General features: G+C 34.9%; 1 protein-coding gene across 2 annotated transcripts in view; it reads left to right on the top strand.

Annotated features, from left to right (window-relative positions):
* The window catches only part of LOC150104389 (CTP synthase 1-A-like), a 281,082-nt gene that overhangs the window by 44,375 nt on the left and 223,102 nt on the right, over nucleotides 1-13,605 (top strand). For both annotated transcript variants that reach the window (XM_090396340.1, XM_090396339.1), the window contains exons 4-5: nucleotides 3,672-3,755; nucleotides 9,342-9,422. In XM_090396340.1, the coding sequence (XP_090252466.1) occupies nucleotides 3,672-3,755; nucleotides 9,342-9,422 (165 nt within the window). The remainder of the gene's footprint in view (nucleotides 1-3,671; nucleotides 3,756-9,341; nucleotides 9,423-13,605) is intronic.

Here is a 13,605-nt window from a genome sequence, read left to right as displayed (position 1 = left end):
CTTACATCAGCAAACCTTCAGCCCAATGGCCAAGAATACCTACATAGCCCGTTAGGGGGCTCCATCAGGACTTTTAGGAGAACAATAGCTTCATCACTTCATTCTCAATTACTGTGTTGTAGTGCCTACGTGCACGTGCCTTTTTTTGTAAGTTCCTTTTGAAGATGGCAAAGTGATGTTGCCGAAATATTGGAAATATTTATTAAAGTGTAATTTAATTTATATTCTTATCTACATTGTCAATTCTTTAAGTGATTTAGTAGAACATATATGGAAGCAATCACTTTCCTGTTCTTTGCACAATGCCTTCACTGGAACCATGTTTGCTTACCCATATGGAAAATGGATTAGGCTGGAATACTTTTTCCCATCTTGCAAAATTTAATACTGATATAGTCAATGAAATACCTATCATTGATGCAGTCAAGTATATAACAGACTGCATTTTCCAGGCAGCAACAGCCTCCATCTCATGGACATCATCTTGATTTCTGCTCTATCCAAAGCCTTAGTGGAACCCAGAATGCCAGGCAGCCAAAAAAGATCAACCCATGGAGTATATTTTGTAGATATCTCACCACATCATACTTATAGCTTTTTAAGCATGCTCTGGCCAAAGCACATTATGTGACACATCAGAGAATCAAAGACAATCTTGAATCCAATTTACCTTTTCAGTTAATCAAATGACCAGTGCAACATGCTGTTTGTCTATCTTAGACCATAATGGATGTGTTGTTGCTGATTCCAAAGCTATTGCAGTCATTCTGGGAGAAAATTTTGCCAGAATCAATAAAAGAGCTGTTTTTTTTAGTTCCTCCTTAACAAAAAGAAACAAAGGCCCATTTATATTGAAAGAGCATCAAGAAAAACAAAGGCTACCAGTGGGCCTTTGTTTCTCTTTGTTAAGGAGGAACTAAAAAAAACAGCTCTTTTATTGTTTTAACCTACTGCAGTAGGGCCTGATGACATCCATTATTTTTATTATTATTATTACGTGATCCCTCCATGGAGTCCAAAGACTCATTGAGGGAGGGAACCTGCTCTACAGCTCTCTGTGTCCACACCAATCTATCAACTACAAAGAACCGCAACTACCATTATCGTCTACACCAACACCATCTACTGCCCACCACCACTAGTATTTTTACAGACAATCACAAACATTCATGCCCACGGCAGGATTCAACCCTCAACCTTTTGGCTGGAGAGCAGATATGCTAACTGCTCGGCCAACCAGGCCGCTGAGCAGTGATAAAACATCTACCATCATCTTCTGTGGTCAGAAGGTGTCGCACCTCATTACTAAAATACTCTGGATTAGTAAGGATATGTGTGTGTGTTACATTATGGGATATTAAGGCAACTGATGTGAAGTCATCAGCCTCTGTATATAAGTATATAACTTTCAACATCTATCTCTAATCCAGAGTATTTTACTAATAAGGTGTGACACCTTTTGACTACTTGTATATGGAAATATGGCCTCTACATAACTTCAACCTTGGTATCACTTCTAGGTCTGGATCCCGCTAATGAGACCTCAATAAAGGTCAAAAACCAGTCTGGGTAGTGGCCCTTTCCATAATTCACAGCATGATGGTGATGTGTGCATTGCATTATGGGATACTAAGGCAATTGATGTGAAGTCATCAACCTCTATATACAAGTGGCCCAGTCGTGAAGTTACTTCATGTGCAAACTTTATTTGCTTACACTTGGATAAAGGATGAAACCAAGAATATAATTTCTTGGCATTTTTAAATTATTGGTTGTACTGGATTCCCAGCCACATTGGAACTAAGGGAAACGAGACCACAGATTCAGTTGCTAGATTAGCTCATATTTTTTCAATGTACTGTTTAATGTACCATATACAGACACTTATAAGATCAGAGTTAATTGCCCAATGGCAGTTGTCTTGGCAAAAGCATTGGCATTCTCGTTGATGTAGAAAGAGGAAGTTGTTTTTGCTTGGCTCTGCATAGATCATAGTCATCTTATACATTCTTATTTACTGAGGGCCGATGACCCACCTGTGTGTGAAAAATGCAACACAAGTCTTACTATTTGTCATATTCTGGTGGAGTGCCAACACTTTACACAAGAGAGCAATGAAATTTTTACCTATCTACCCAAGCTACATACACATATGTTATCAGACTCAGACAGATTGCATGATGCTTTTAACTTTTACAAAGAAGTAATGTGTACAAACACATTTGACTAATTTTATTTATATGTAGATACTGCATTGTTTAACTTAATTTTTGTACATACATATTATTTACTAATTTATCTTTGGCTATTTATATATTCCTGTAACCTTTGACCTTATGTACAGCTTTAACCTTTGCTATGGCAAGTGTGAACTTTGTTGTTCTTGGTCCAATAATCTATAAACCAGCCAACCTTCAACCATAATTTCATTTTATTAGGGCTGAATGTGCCCTCACTTCTTGCTGATCTCTTTAATTCTATCGACGATTCATTCTAGCTCTTTCTTGTCATTACAGTGGAGTACTGTATCATTAGTTTATCTCAGACTGCTGACCTATTTACCACCTGTCCTATCTTAAGCTCATCCAGTGCTATACAGACATGATGTATAGCACTGGATAAGACAACTGCTATGGCTCAGCATAGCAGTTGTCTTGGCAGGAAGCATTGGCATTCTCAAACAAAACCTACTGAAGCCAGTGTATGAGAGCTGAGGTTGTTGGGATTATCACCAGACTTGGTAAGTTTTAAAATTAGTTTTAACAATTGAGGAAAAAGTAGGCATTTCTGGCAAACTCCCTTGCCTACATGAAGCTGAGGTAATCCAACACCTATTCTTATCATTTCTTGCTCTCTGTAGTTATCAACCTATAATGTGTTGAGAAAAATCCATTACATTCTTTTCCTCCTACAATTTCACATCTTGAACACAGTCAAAAACTTCTGACTGTACAAAATTGGGAAAGTAATAGATACTACATTCTGATGTAGTGTCTGTTACTTTCCCATTGAGAGAATTTATTGCAAGGTATGATGGATATTGTTGTGTGCAGAATGGAAAGATATCTGAGATGAGTTAGTATAGTAACTCCATGGAGGTTTTAAAATAATAATAAATAAAAATATGGTCTTGACAACCTCTATTTTTCAAGCTGTGAGACTTTATAATGTAGTCAGTTATGATAGGAAAAACTTCAGCGGTTTGCAAACTATGAAACAATTTTCTGATGAAAAACAAGTCCATTGCAGTTTAAATAGTTGTATATTATTAAATGCTATAAATTCTTAATGCAATTTCTTACAATTATTATGAATATATAATTTATTAATATGCTATTTCCTAAAGTTTAGAAATCATGTGATATTTGGTGTAGAGCTCACTTTTTCTTCCTAAGTTGTTGCAGTGAATTTCTCATCTGCAACTGAAAAAATCCTCTTTAATTCTTATATTCAATTTTATTTTATTCTTTGGTGTGGCCTTTTTTTAACTGCCTCTTCAATTTTTGAGTCTCTTTGGGATAATAATCTGGTTTTGCAGAAAACTTTTCTTTATGCTTATTTTTCATGCAGTCTTATTTGCGATAAAAGTTTTAAAATGTTTCACTATATATAATAACACACATTCATTTATTATATAATGTAAATGTATTGTTAATTTGTTATTTCCAAAGCCTAGAGCCACTGGTGAACAAAAAACAAAACCTACTCAAGCCAGTGTACGAGAGCTGAGGTTGTTGGGATTATCACCAGACTTGGTAAGTTTTAAAATCTAGTTTTGAAAATTTTTAATTACACAAAATAATCTTCTGCTCATTTGACTCTCACTATAGCAAATATTCATAATAAAGTACCAAAAAGTCTTTGTTTTAAAACCTCATCCTTGAAAGGTTTACAACCTATCATACATTAGTACCTTGGGTGGACTAAGCATTAGATAATCTGGAAGCACTCCCTTAAAGACCAAGAATGGAAACATTTTTTCCAGCCATTTCAAGCCTCCAGTAATCCAGGTGGTGGCCTCACACCAAGTGATGAAATTCATCTACTACCTAAAGGCATTCATAAACATCAATGGTTGCAGCAATTTTAGCCCAACAAGAGCAGATATACTACCACTTCACTAACCAAATGCATCTTGGTCAGACCACACATATCAGTGCTATTCTGAAAGAATTTCACTATAACTTACCTTTTAGTGTCAATGAGTTTCTTGTAGCTAGAGTTCACTGTATGAACTCTAGCTACATATAAGTGAAATATGGAGCACACTTCATAAATTTCAACTATTCTTTTAGTCCTTGTGAGTTTACTGTAGTAGAGTTGACTGTATAAGTTAAATCTGGAGAATATTTCATGGAATTACAGAAGTAAATACTATAATATAAAAGTAATGGAAAGAATTTAAAAATTTTTTTTAAATTTAAATTCAAATCTTTATTTTTTTCAACCTAAGTTTTTAATTGTTAGAATTTGCTATGGACCACGAGATGATGATCTGTAACACAAGATTCCAACAAAAGGAGTGTAGGAAATGAACGTGGTGATCAATTGATGGGAAAACCAAGAATGTGATTATGATTAAAAGAAGATGGATAATATCAGTACAGCAGAGTCGAACTTTTCAAGGAGCAGATATAGACTCGGACCATAGTTTAGTGATTGCAAACATCAAGTTGAAATTAAAAAAGAAATATATACCCCAACATCAGAATAGAAGAGATACAGCAAGAATAAGTGAAGCAGAAATAGGAAGACGGTACAGAATAGTGTTAGAGGAGAAACTTAAAAAGTGTGGAGAAAGAAAAAAACTCGAATCTAAGAGTGAAAAGATGAAGGAGATAGAAGATGCAGTTGAAGAAACAGTACCAATAGAAGAGAAGATCAAGAAGAAATGGATTAGACAAGAAACACTGAAGTTAGTACAGGAGAAAAGAATGTTAAAGATAACAAGGGATACATCAGAACAAATAGAGGAGCAATATAGAAGAAAGTGTATTGAGGTAAAAAAAGCAGTCAGAATGGATAAGATGAAATGGTTAGACACCCAATGCAACAATATAGAAAAGTACTATGGAGAGCCTAAAACAAGGGAGGTATACAAAATGATCAGCACCATTAATAGAAAGTGGCAACCAAAACAGACCACAATTAAAGATGAAAAAGGCAAAGTATTGATGAATAAAAAAAAATTTGTACACCGGTGGACAAGATACTGTAGTGAGTATTATGAAGAAAAACTAGATTCAGATAACGTTGGGAAACTGACTGAAGAATTGAAGCAGATATCACCACCAGGTAATGAGCATGATATGGACATATTAAGAGGAGAGGTAGAAAAAGCAATAGGATGGCTAAAACACAACAAGAGTCCTAGTAATGATAACAACACTGGAGAAATGATTAAATATGGTGGTGAAAGTATGGTTATAGAAATGCACCAACTATGTAATATGGTATGGAAAGAAGGGAAAATGCCAGAGGATTGGATAAAATCAATATTAATGACATTATACAAGAAAGGAAATAAGCTAGAATGTAAAAATTATAGAACAATTTGCCTTGACAAGACACCATGGTAAAGTGATGATATTGAAAGAAAGATTGAGAACACAATTGGAAGCATACCTTTCAGACAAGCAAGCAGGATTAGGAAGGATAGAACTGCAATTCAACAGATTTTGACAATGAGGTTAATAGCAGAGAAAGCTAGGAGAAAAAACAAAAACATATATACTTGCTTTGTTGATTTTCAGAAAGCATATGACAGTATTGACCAGAAAGTCACATTAGCAGTTCTGGAATCTTATGGAATTGATAAAAAAATAATAGCTAATTAAAAGATGTTTATCAGAATGCAGTTGCAGCAGTTAGAATAGGTGATGATTTGGGGAAATGGTTGAGAAAAAGCAGAGGTACTAGATGGGGGACCCAATATCACCAAGCATTTAGAAAGAGCAATGGACAAACTGAAGGAAGATGCAAAAGAAATATCTGTGCACGGAATGAGAATTAATATTCTGAGATTCGCAGATGACATTGTTATTATTGAAGAAAACGAAACAGAACTACAAAAAACACTGAAACTGTTAAATGAGAAAGGGAAGAGATTTAGACTTGTTATGAACTTGGAAACAATCATCATCATCAAATTCCTACCATGTACCCTCAAGGGGTGTACAGGTTATAATAGTACTACATGAAAAATTTACATCATTACTAACTTCCTATCTACAACTTTCCTCCAAATCAGTCTGTTACTTGTCAAGACCCCAACATTATCAGATCTTATATTTCTATCATCTAAGGCACTTTGTGCCATATCAATCCACCTATATCTTGGTCTTCTTCTGGGTCGTTTTGCTGCCAACCTGGCAGAGAACACTTGTTTTGCTAATCTTTCCTCGCCCATTCTGTTTAAGTGACCATACCACCTGAGATTAGCTCTGCTAACACATTCCTGGAAGCTGACAATGTCAAGTTCTTTCCTAATAAATCATGTCTTTGGTCTCTAGTCTTTGGTCAAGTGTTTTACTCCTGACCCAGCTCTCAGATCCATAAGTTAAAACTGGTTTGAACACTGTCTTGTATACAGCTAATTTAGTGTTCCGACTAATTTCTCTCTTATTCCATATGAATTTATTCAATTGATTTCCTACCATACCAGCTTTGTTGATTCTGTTGTCTATTTCCATATTTAATTTACCATCTTCAGTAAAAATTGTGCCTAAGTAGCTGAAATGTTTTACTTGTTACAAGGTTCTCCATTCACAGCGCAGTTGACATTTTCAACGATTCTGCCTATTTTCATTGTCTTTGTCTTTTTATTGCTGACTTTCATACCATATCTATTACAACAGTTATTCAATTTAGTCAGGAAATCTTGCAGACTTGTAGCAGATTTATTTAGAAGTATAACATCGTCCGCATAAAGCAAAGAGCTGACATTAACATCTCCAATTTTGATATCATGTTTAATACCACTTTCTTTCATAATATAATCCATATAGATAATGTACATCCATGTCTCACACCGGATTTAACATTAAACCATCTTGCTATACTTCCTTCAAATCTAACTGCTGACTTCCAACTCAAATAAAAACAAAGTATTGCTTGATATAATGCCCCATTGACACCATATAACTGTAGCGTATTGAATAACTTCTCTCTTGGCACGTTGTCATATGCCTTTTCCAGATCACCAAAACTTGAATACAGAACTTTGTTATATTCCCATGCTTTCTGAACTATTTGTCTTAAAGTGAAAATCTGATCCTGACAGCCTCTATTTGGCCTGAATCCAGCTTGTCTTTCACCAAGCATTTCTTTCTCAAATATACTTCATAAATCTTACCAGGAACAATCAGTAGGGAAATACCTCCGTAATTCTCACATTCAGTTTAATTTCCCTTTTTATATAAGGGTACTACGAGAGCTCTACTCCAATCATCGGGAATTTGTCCCTCTGTCCAAGCCTTCTGAACTATGCAGTGCAGCCACTGTAAGACTTATATACCACCATACTTCAGCATTTCTGGTCGAATATCACCTACTCCTGATGCCTTTCCACATTTCAAGCCTTTGATGGCTTTTTCTACTTTAGGTATGGATATGTATTCCTGATTGTATGCCTGTTGATTTTTTACCACTGTGCTATCACTGCTTGTTTCATTTAGCAATTTTTCGAAGTAATTACTCCATACTTCAAGGATATCTTTATCTCCCGCTTTCATGTCACCTTTATCATCTCTAACTCCTTTTACAGCACTCTTTCCTCCACTTCTCTTCTTCAACAACCTCCAGAATATTTTGCGACCTTCTTGATATTTATTTTCAATGTTCTTGCCAAAGTCCTTCCATGACTTAGCTAGTTTTACACAGTGTTTAGCTTTCTTACATTTGTGTCTATATTCTCTAAGAGCAAAAGCTGACTTAATTGCCAGGAACTTTTGATATGGTTTCTTCTTTTTCTTCACTGCCTCTTTAACTTCCTGTGTCCACCATGGAGTTCTGATTTTTCTATCCTTGCAGACATCCTCACCACATGTCTCTCTGTCTGAATCAATCAGAGTTTTCTTCAAGGCTTGCCACTAAATCTCCAACATTTGGTTCCTGTTCTCAAACTCTCATTTTTTCTTGAATAATGTTTGTGTATTTTAGTCTACAATTCAATCTGAGAGCTGCTCAACTTTTAATCGCTTTGAAACTTTCTTACATGTTATTCTTTTCAATATGAAATTCAATTTTATCCTGCTCAAGACTAAATAGTGATCACTTCCAATTTCAAATCCTCTGTACACTCTGGTGGCCTGCACCAGGGAGAAAATATCACTATCGACAATAACATAGTCATTGAGACTTTTCTTATTCCTTGTGTCTTCTCTCCATGTAAACTTGTGCACATCTTTATGTTAGAATATAGTGTTATTAATGTCTTGTCCATATGCTGTGCAGAAATCTAGCAAAATACGTACCATTATTATCCTTGCACTTTTCTCCAAACTTTCCCAAACCATGTCTATATTCCTCGTGGGATTCACTTTCTACTCCTATTTAGATTTCCATGAATAACACTTTTTCTGTTTTGTTAATGTCAACTGTCTGCTGTAGTGACTCGAAAATTCTTCTACATCTTCCTTATGAGAACCTTCTGTAGGAATATAGGTTATATGTAATCTACTCCAATATTTAATTCACATGTTGACTAAAGAAAACTGAATATGCTTATGTGACTAAATTGTATACCTATTCTGTAAACTCAACTTTGGATTTTCCCTAGATACCAGGTCCCAAAGCTGACTCTCATCAATGCTCAGTGATAATATAATTTTGTTGATTATGTGCATTGCCTTTTATTCATTGTTTGGAGTTGGATGTTGCTTAATTGTCAAAATATATGTTAACTGCAAGTTAATCAACTACTTCAGTTTTGACAATTGTTTTATTTATTTTTTGAAATTATTTTTATAAAGGATGTAACATAAACATAATCATTCTTATACTGAGAAAATAAATTTAAAGAAAGTAACTTTTATAAGACCTTTTAAATGGTGAGAGAAACTTTTAAATATGTAAAAGTTGCTCTCACTATAATAAACCCAAGAGCTACACAACTATTTTGTTATAGTGGGTACTGCCCATATATTTTTAGCTTTTTTTTTTTTTTTAAATAGCTAAAATTAGTTTGCTGCAATGGTGATTGCTATAGTAAGATTTGATTATATTGTTTATGTTGGTAAATAACTGTTATTTGTGAATGTAAGATTTGTTAATTCTTAATTCTTAATTCTTTGGAATCATAATTAATTATCGTGTAATATTTAGACATGTTTCATTCACAGATTGTATGCCGAAGTGAGCAGCGTATCACAGAGAGTGTGAAGGAAAAGATATCAAATTTTTGTCATGTATTGCCTGAACAGGTAGGTATATGTGAAATGAATATTGTATAAATATTTAATCTTTCTATGTACAGTAGGCTATTTCAGCTTTATTTATTTATTTCTACTATTTCATGTAACTTGAAAATTTAATAGTTCAGCGTTGTTTCTATATAGATGTAACTTCGATATAGAAAATTCATTTAATAATTTTATCTCATCAACCATTAACTTATTAAGTATATATAAGCTTTTTTGTTTATGACCAGGTAAGTTGATATAGTTGCTATAGTAAGATTTGATTATATTGTTTATGTTGGTAAATAACAATGATAAGCACAGTAGGCTATTCCAGCTTTATTAATTTATTTCTACTATTTCATGTAACTTGAAAATTTAATAGATCAGCGTTGTTTCTATATAGATGTAACTTCGATATAGAAAATTCATTTAATAATTTTATCTCACCAACCATTAACTTACTAAGTATATACAGGGTGTTCGGGATAAATTTGACATATTTATAATTAATTATATTTTTCCGTAAGTTGCATGTATTAACACACACTTCTCTTCATTTAAAAGTTTGGACCCTTCTTCATTCACATACAAGATGTCAGAAAGGATGGATAGCTGGAACCCACCTGAATCATGGAAGAGAATAACTTGTATCATGATGATTCGTGCCCGCCATCAAAATAAGGATATTACGACTGCTGCCCAATGCTCCCTGAATACAGTAAAAACAATCGGGCATGAACTAGAGACTTGCAATGGTGACTACGAGGATGTAGCAAGAAGAAAGATCCCTAGCAGACGATCTGATTGCGTTCGTACAGCAGAATTCTTCGCAAATCTGCAGGAACAGGTGTTGAAGAACCCTGGCATTGGAATTCGGGCTTTGTTCGTGGAGTTGCTAACTGTAGTCAAGCCCTGGATAACAAGGGTAGGCAATGGTAGGCCGTATGTATGGCAGCAGGATTCGGCCCCTTGCCACACCTCTGGGAAAAGTCAAAAATGGTTGTCTGAAAATTTCTACGACTTCACCAGTCCAAATGTTTGGCCTCCAAACTCCCCAGACCTTAACAGCATGGATTATTTTGTATGGGGCGCAGTTGAAAAAGACACCAATCGCACTTCCAGTAATACAAAAGCCCAGTTAATGGATAAAATTAAAACAGTTTTTGCGGCCCTTCCCAGGGAGACTGTAGCATCAGCTTGTTCGAGGTTCCGAAGCAGAATTGAAGCTGTGATCGATGCTAATGGTGGTTATTTTGAGTAAATCTTGTTGATAGTATTGTAATTAACTCTGCCTGTAATGTTTTTTTGTCAATTCATTAAATTTAATAGATACAAAGAAGATTTTCTTTTTCCTTACGAAACTGTCAAATTTATCCCGAACACCCTGTATATGTTTTTTTCTTTATGACCAGCTAAGTTGATTTTTATAAACCATTTGTCAGTACAGAGAGTCAATCCTTTTATATTGTTATTGCTGCTAGTTGTGTATTTATTTCTCAGAAATGCCTGTTTTACATTGAGAGCAAAACGTTTCTTGGAGTAGGAATGCTACCACTTCCAGTGATACAGGCACTCTCCCCCAGTTCACAAAGTTAAAGATCGGTACTATCAACATAAGAAGCCTGAATAGCAAAGAAATGGAGCTACCTGAGGAATTAGATAAGTATCAGATCAACATAATACGGGTGACTGAAACAAAAAAGACAAAAACTACTGAGATCTTTCTGAACAATAAATACAAAATGTTATATTCAGGAAATGACAATCAAGGAAAAGAAGGAGTAACCATAGTATTCAACACAAAATACGAGGCTAATCTTCTTGAATGGCAGGCAGTCTCAAGTAGAGTGATGTGGGCTAATATCAGAATGGGGAATTGGACAATGAGACTTATTTGTGCCTATGGTCCTACAGAAGGTTCTACTAAGGTAGAAGTGGAGGAATTTTTTGAGTCTTTAGAAAAAGCAACTCACACATTGAAAAATGAAAAGTTGGTCCTTGTTGGGGATCTAAATAGCAGAATAGGAAGTGATTGTCAGACATACAAATATATTTTGGGAAAATTTGGAGAAAAGAGCAAAGCTAATAATAATGGCAAATATCTGTTGGATTTCTGCTCAGGACATGGACTGGTTATTACTAACACCATGTTCCAACATAAAAATGTGCACAAATTCACATGGAGAGAAGAGACAAGGAATAAGAAAAGTCTCATTGACAATGTTGTTGTTGATAGTGATGTCTTCTCCCTGGTGCAGGACACCAGAGTGTACAGAGGATGTGAAATTGGAAGCGATCACTATTTAGTCTTGAGCAGGATAAAATTGAATTTCATATTGAAAAGAATAACATATAAGAAAATTTTAAAGCGAATAAAAGTTGAGCAGCTCTCAGATGTGAACTGTAGACTAAAATACACAAAGATTATTGAAGAAAAAATGAAAGAGTTTGAGAACAGGAACCAAACCTTGGAGATTCAGTGGCAAGCCTTGAAGAAAACCCTGATTGATTCAGCCAGAGAGGCATGTAGTGAGGTTGTCTGCAAGGATAGAAAAATCAGAACTCCTTGGTGGACACAGGAAGTTAAAGAGGCAGTGAAGGAAAAGAAAAATGCCTATCAAAAGTTCCTGGCAAATAAGTCAGTTTTTGCTCTTAGAGAATACAGAGACAAATGTAAGAAAGCAAAACATTGTGTAAAAATAGCTGAACAAAAGTCATGGGAGGACTTTGGAAAGAACATAAATGAAAAATAAATATCAAGTAGGTGGTAAGATATTCTGGAGGTTGTTGAAGAAGCTTAGAAATGGAGGAATGAGTGCTGTAAAAGGAGTTACAGATGATAAAGGTGACATGAAAAAAGGAGAAAAAGATATCCTAGAAGTATGGAGTAATTACTTTGCAAAAATTGTTAATTGAAACAAGCAGTGAGCATGCAGTCAGGAATACATATCCATACTTCAAGTAGAAAAAGCCATCAAAGGCTTGAAATGTGGAAAGGCAGCAGGAGTAGATGATATTCGACCAGAAATGCTGAAGTATGGTGGTATAAAAGTCTTACAGTAGCTGCACTGCATAGTTCAGAAAGCCTGGACAGAGGGACGAATTCCTGATGATTGGAGTAGATCTCTAATAGTCCATATATAAAAAGGGAAATAGAACTGAATGTGAGAATTACAGAGGTATTTCCCTATTGAGTGTTCCTGGCAAGATCTATGCAAGTATAATTGAGAAACGGTTGATAAGAATTGTGAAAGAAAAGCTTGGTGAAGAACAAACCAGATTCATGCCAAATAGAGGCTGTCAGGATCAGATCTTCACTTTATTACAAATGGTTCAGAAAGCATGCGAATATAACAGAGATCTGTATTTAAGTTTTGTCGATCTGGAAAAGGCATAAGACAAGGTGCCAAGAGAGAAGCTATTCGATACACTACAGTTATATGGTGTCAATAGGGCATTATATCAAGCAATACTTAGTCTTTATTTGAGTTGTAAGTCAGCAGTTAGAATTGAAGGAAGTACAGGAAGATGGTTTAATGTTAAATCTAATCTGAGACAAGTTTGTACATTAACCCCTCTGTTATTCATTAGCTATATGGATCACATTATGAGGGAAAGTGGTATTAAACATGATATCAGAATTGGAGATGTTAATGTCAGCTCTTTGCTTTATGCGGACGATGTTATACTTCTAAATAAATCCACTACAAGTTTTTAAGATTCCCTGACTAAATTGAATAACTGTTGTAATAGATATGGTATGAAGGTTAGCATTAAAAAGACAAAGACAATGAAAACAGGTAGAATCATTAAAAATGTCAACTGTGTTGTGAACAGAGAACCTTGTAACAAGTAAAACATTTCAGCTACTTAGGCACGATTTTTACTGAAGATAGTAAATTAAATATGGAAATAGACAACAGAATCAACAAAGCTGGTATCGTAGACAGTCAGTTGAATAAATTCATATGGAATAAGAGAGAAATTAGTCGGAACACTAAATTATCTGTATACAAGGCAGTGTTCAAACCAGTTTTAACTTATGGATCTCAGAGCTGGTTCAGAAGTAAAACACTTGACCAAAGAGTAGAGACCGCAGATATGAGAGTCCTGAGAAAGATTAGAGGCATGAACAGATGGCATCAATGGCAATATCATATTAAAAACGGGATATTAGGAAAGAACTTGACATTATCAGCATCCA

The sequence above is a fragment of the Typopeltis vanoorti genome, chromosome 8 (genome assembly GCF_054136105.1).
Source record: "Typopeltis vanoorti isolate ZY-2024b chromosome 8, IOZ_Tvanoo_1.0, whole genome shotgun sequence".
NCBI lineage: Eukaryota > Metazoa > Arthropoda > Arachnida > Uropygi > Thelyphonidae > Typopeltis > Typopeltis vanoorti.
Note: the sequence above shows the minus strand (reverse complement) of the source record. Positions and strands in the feature narration are given on the sequence as shown.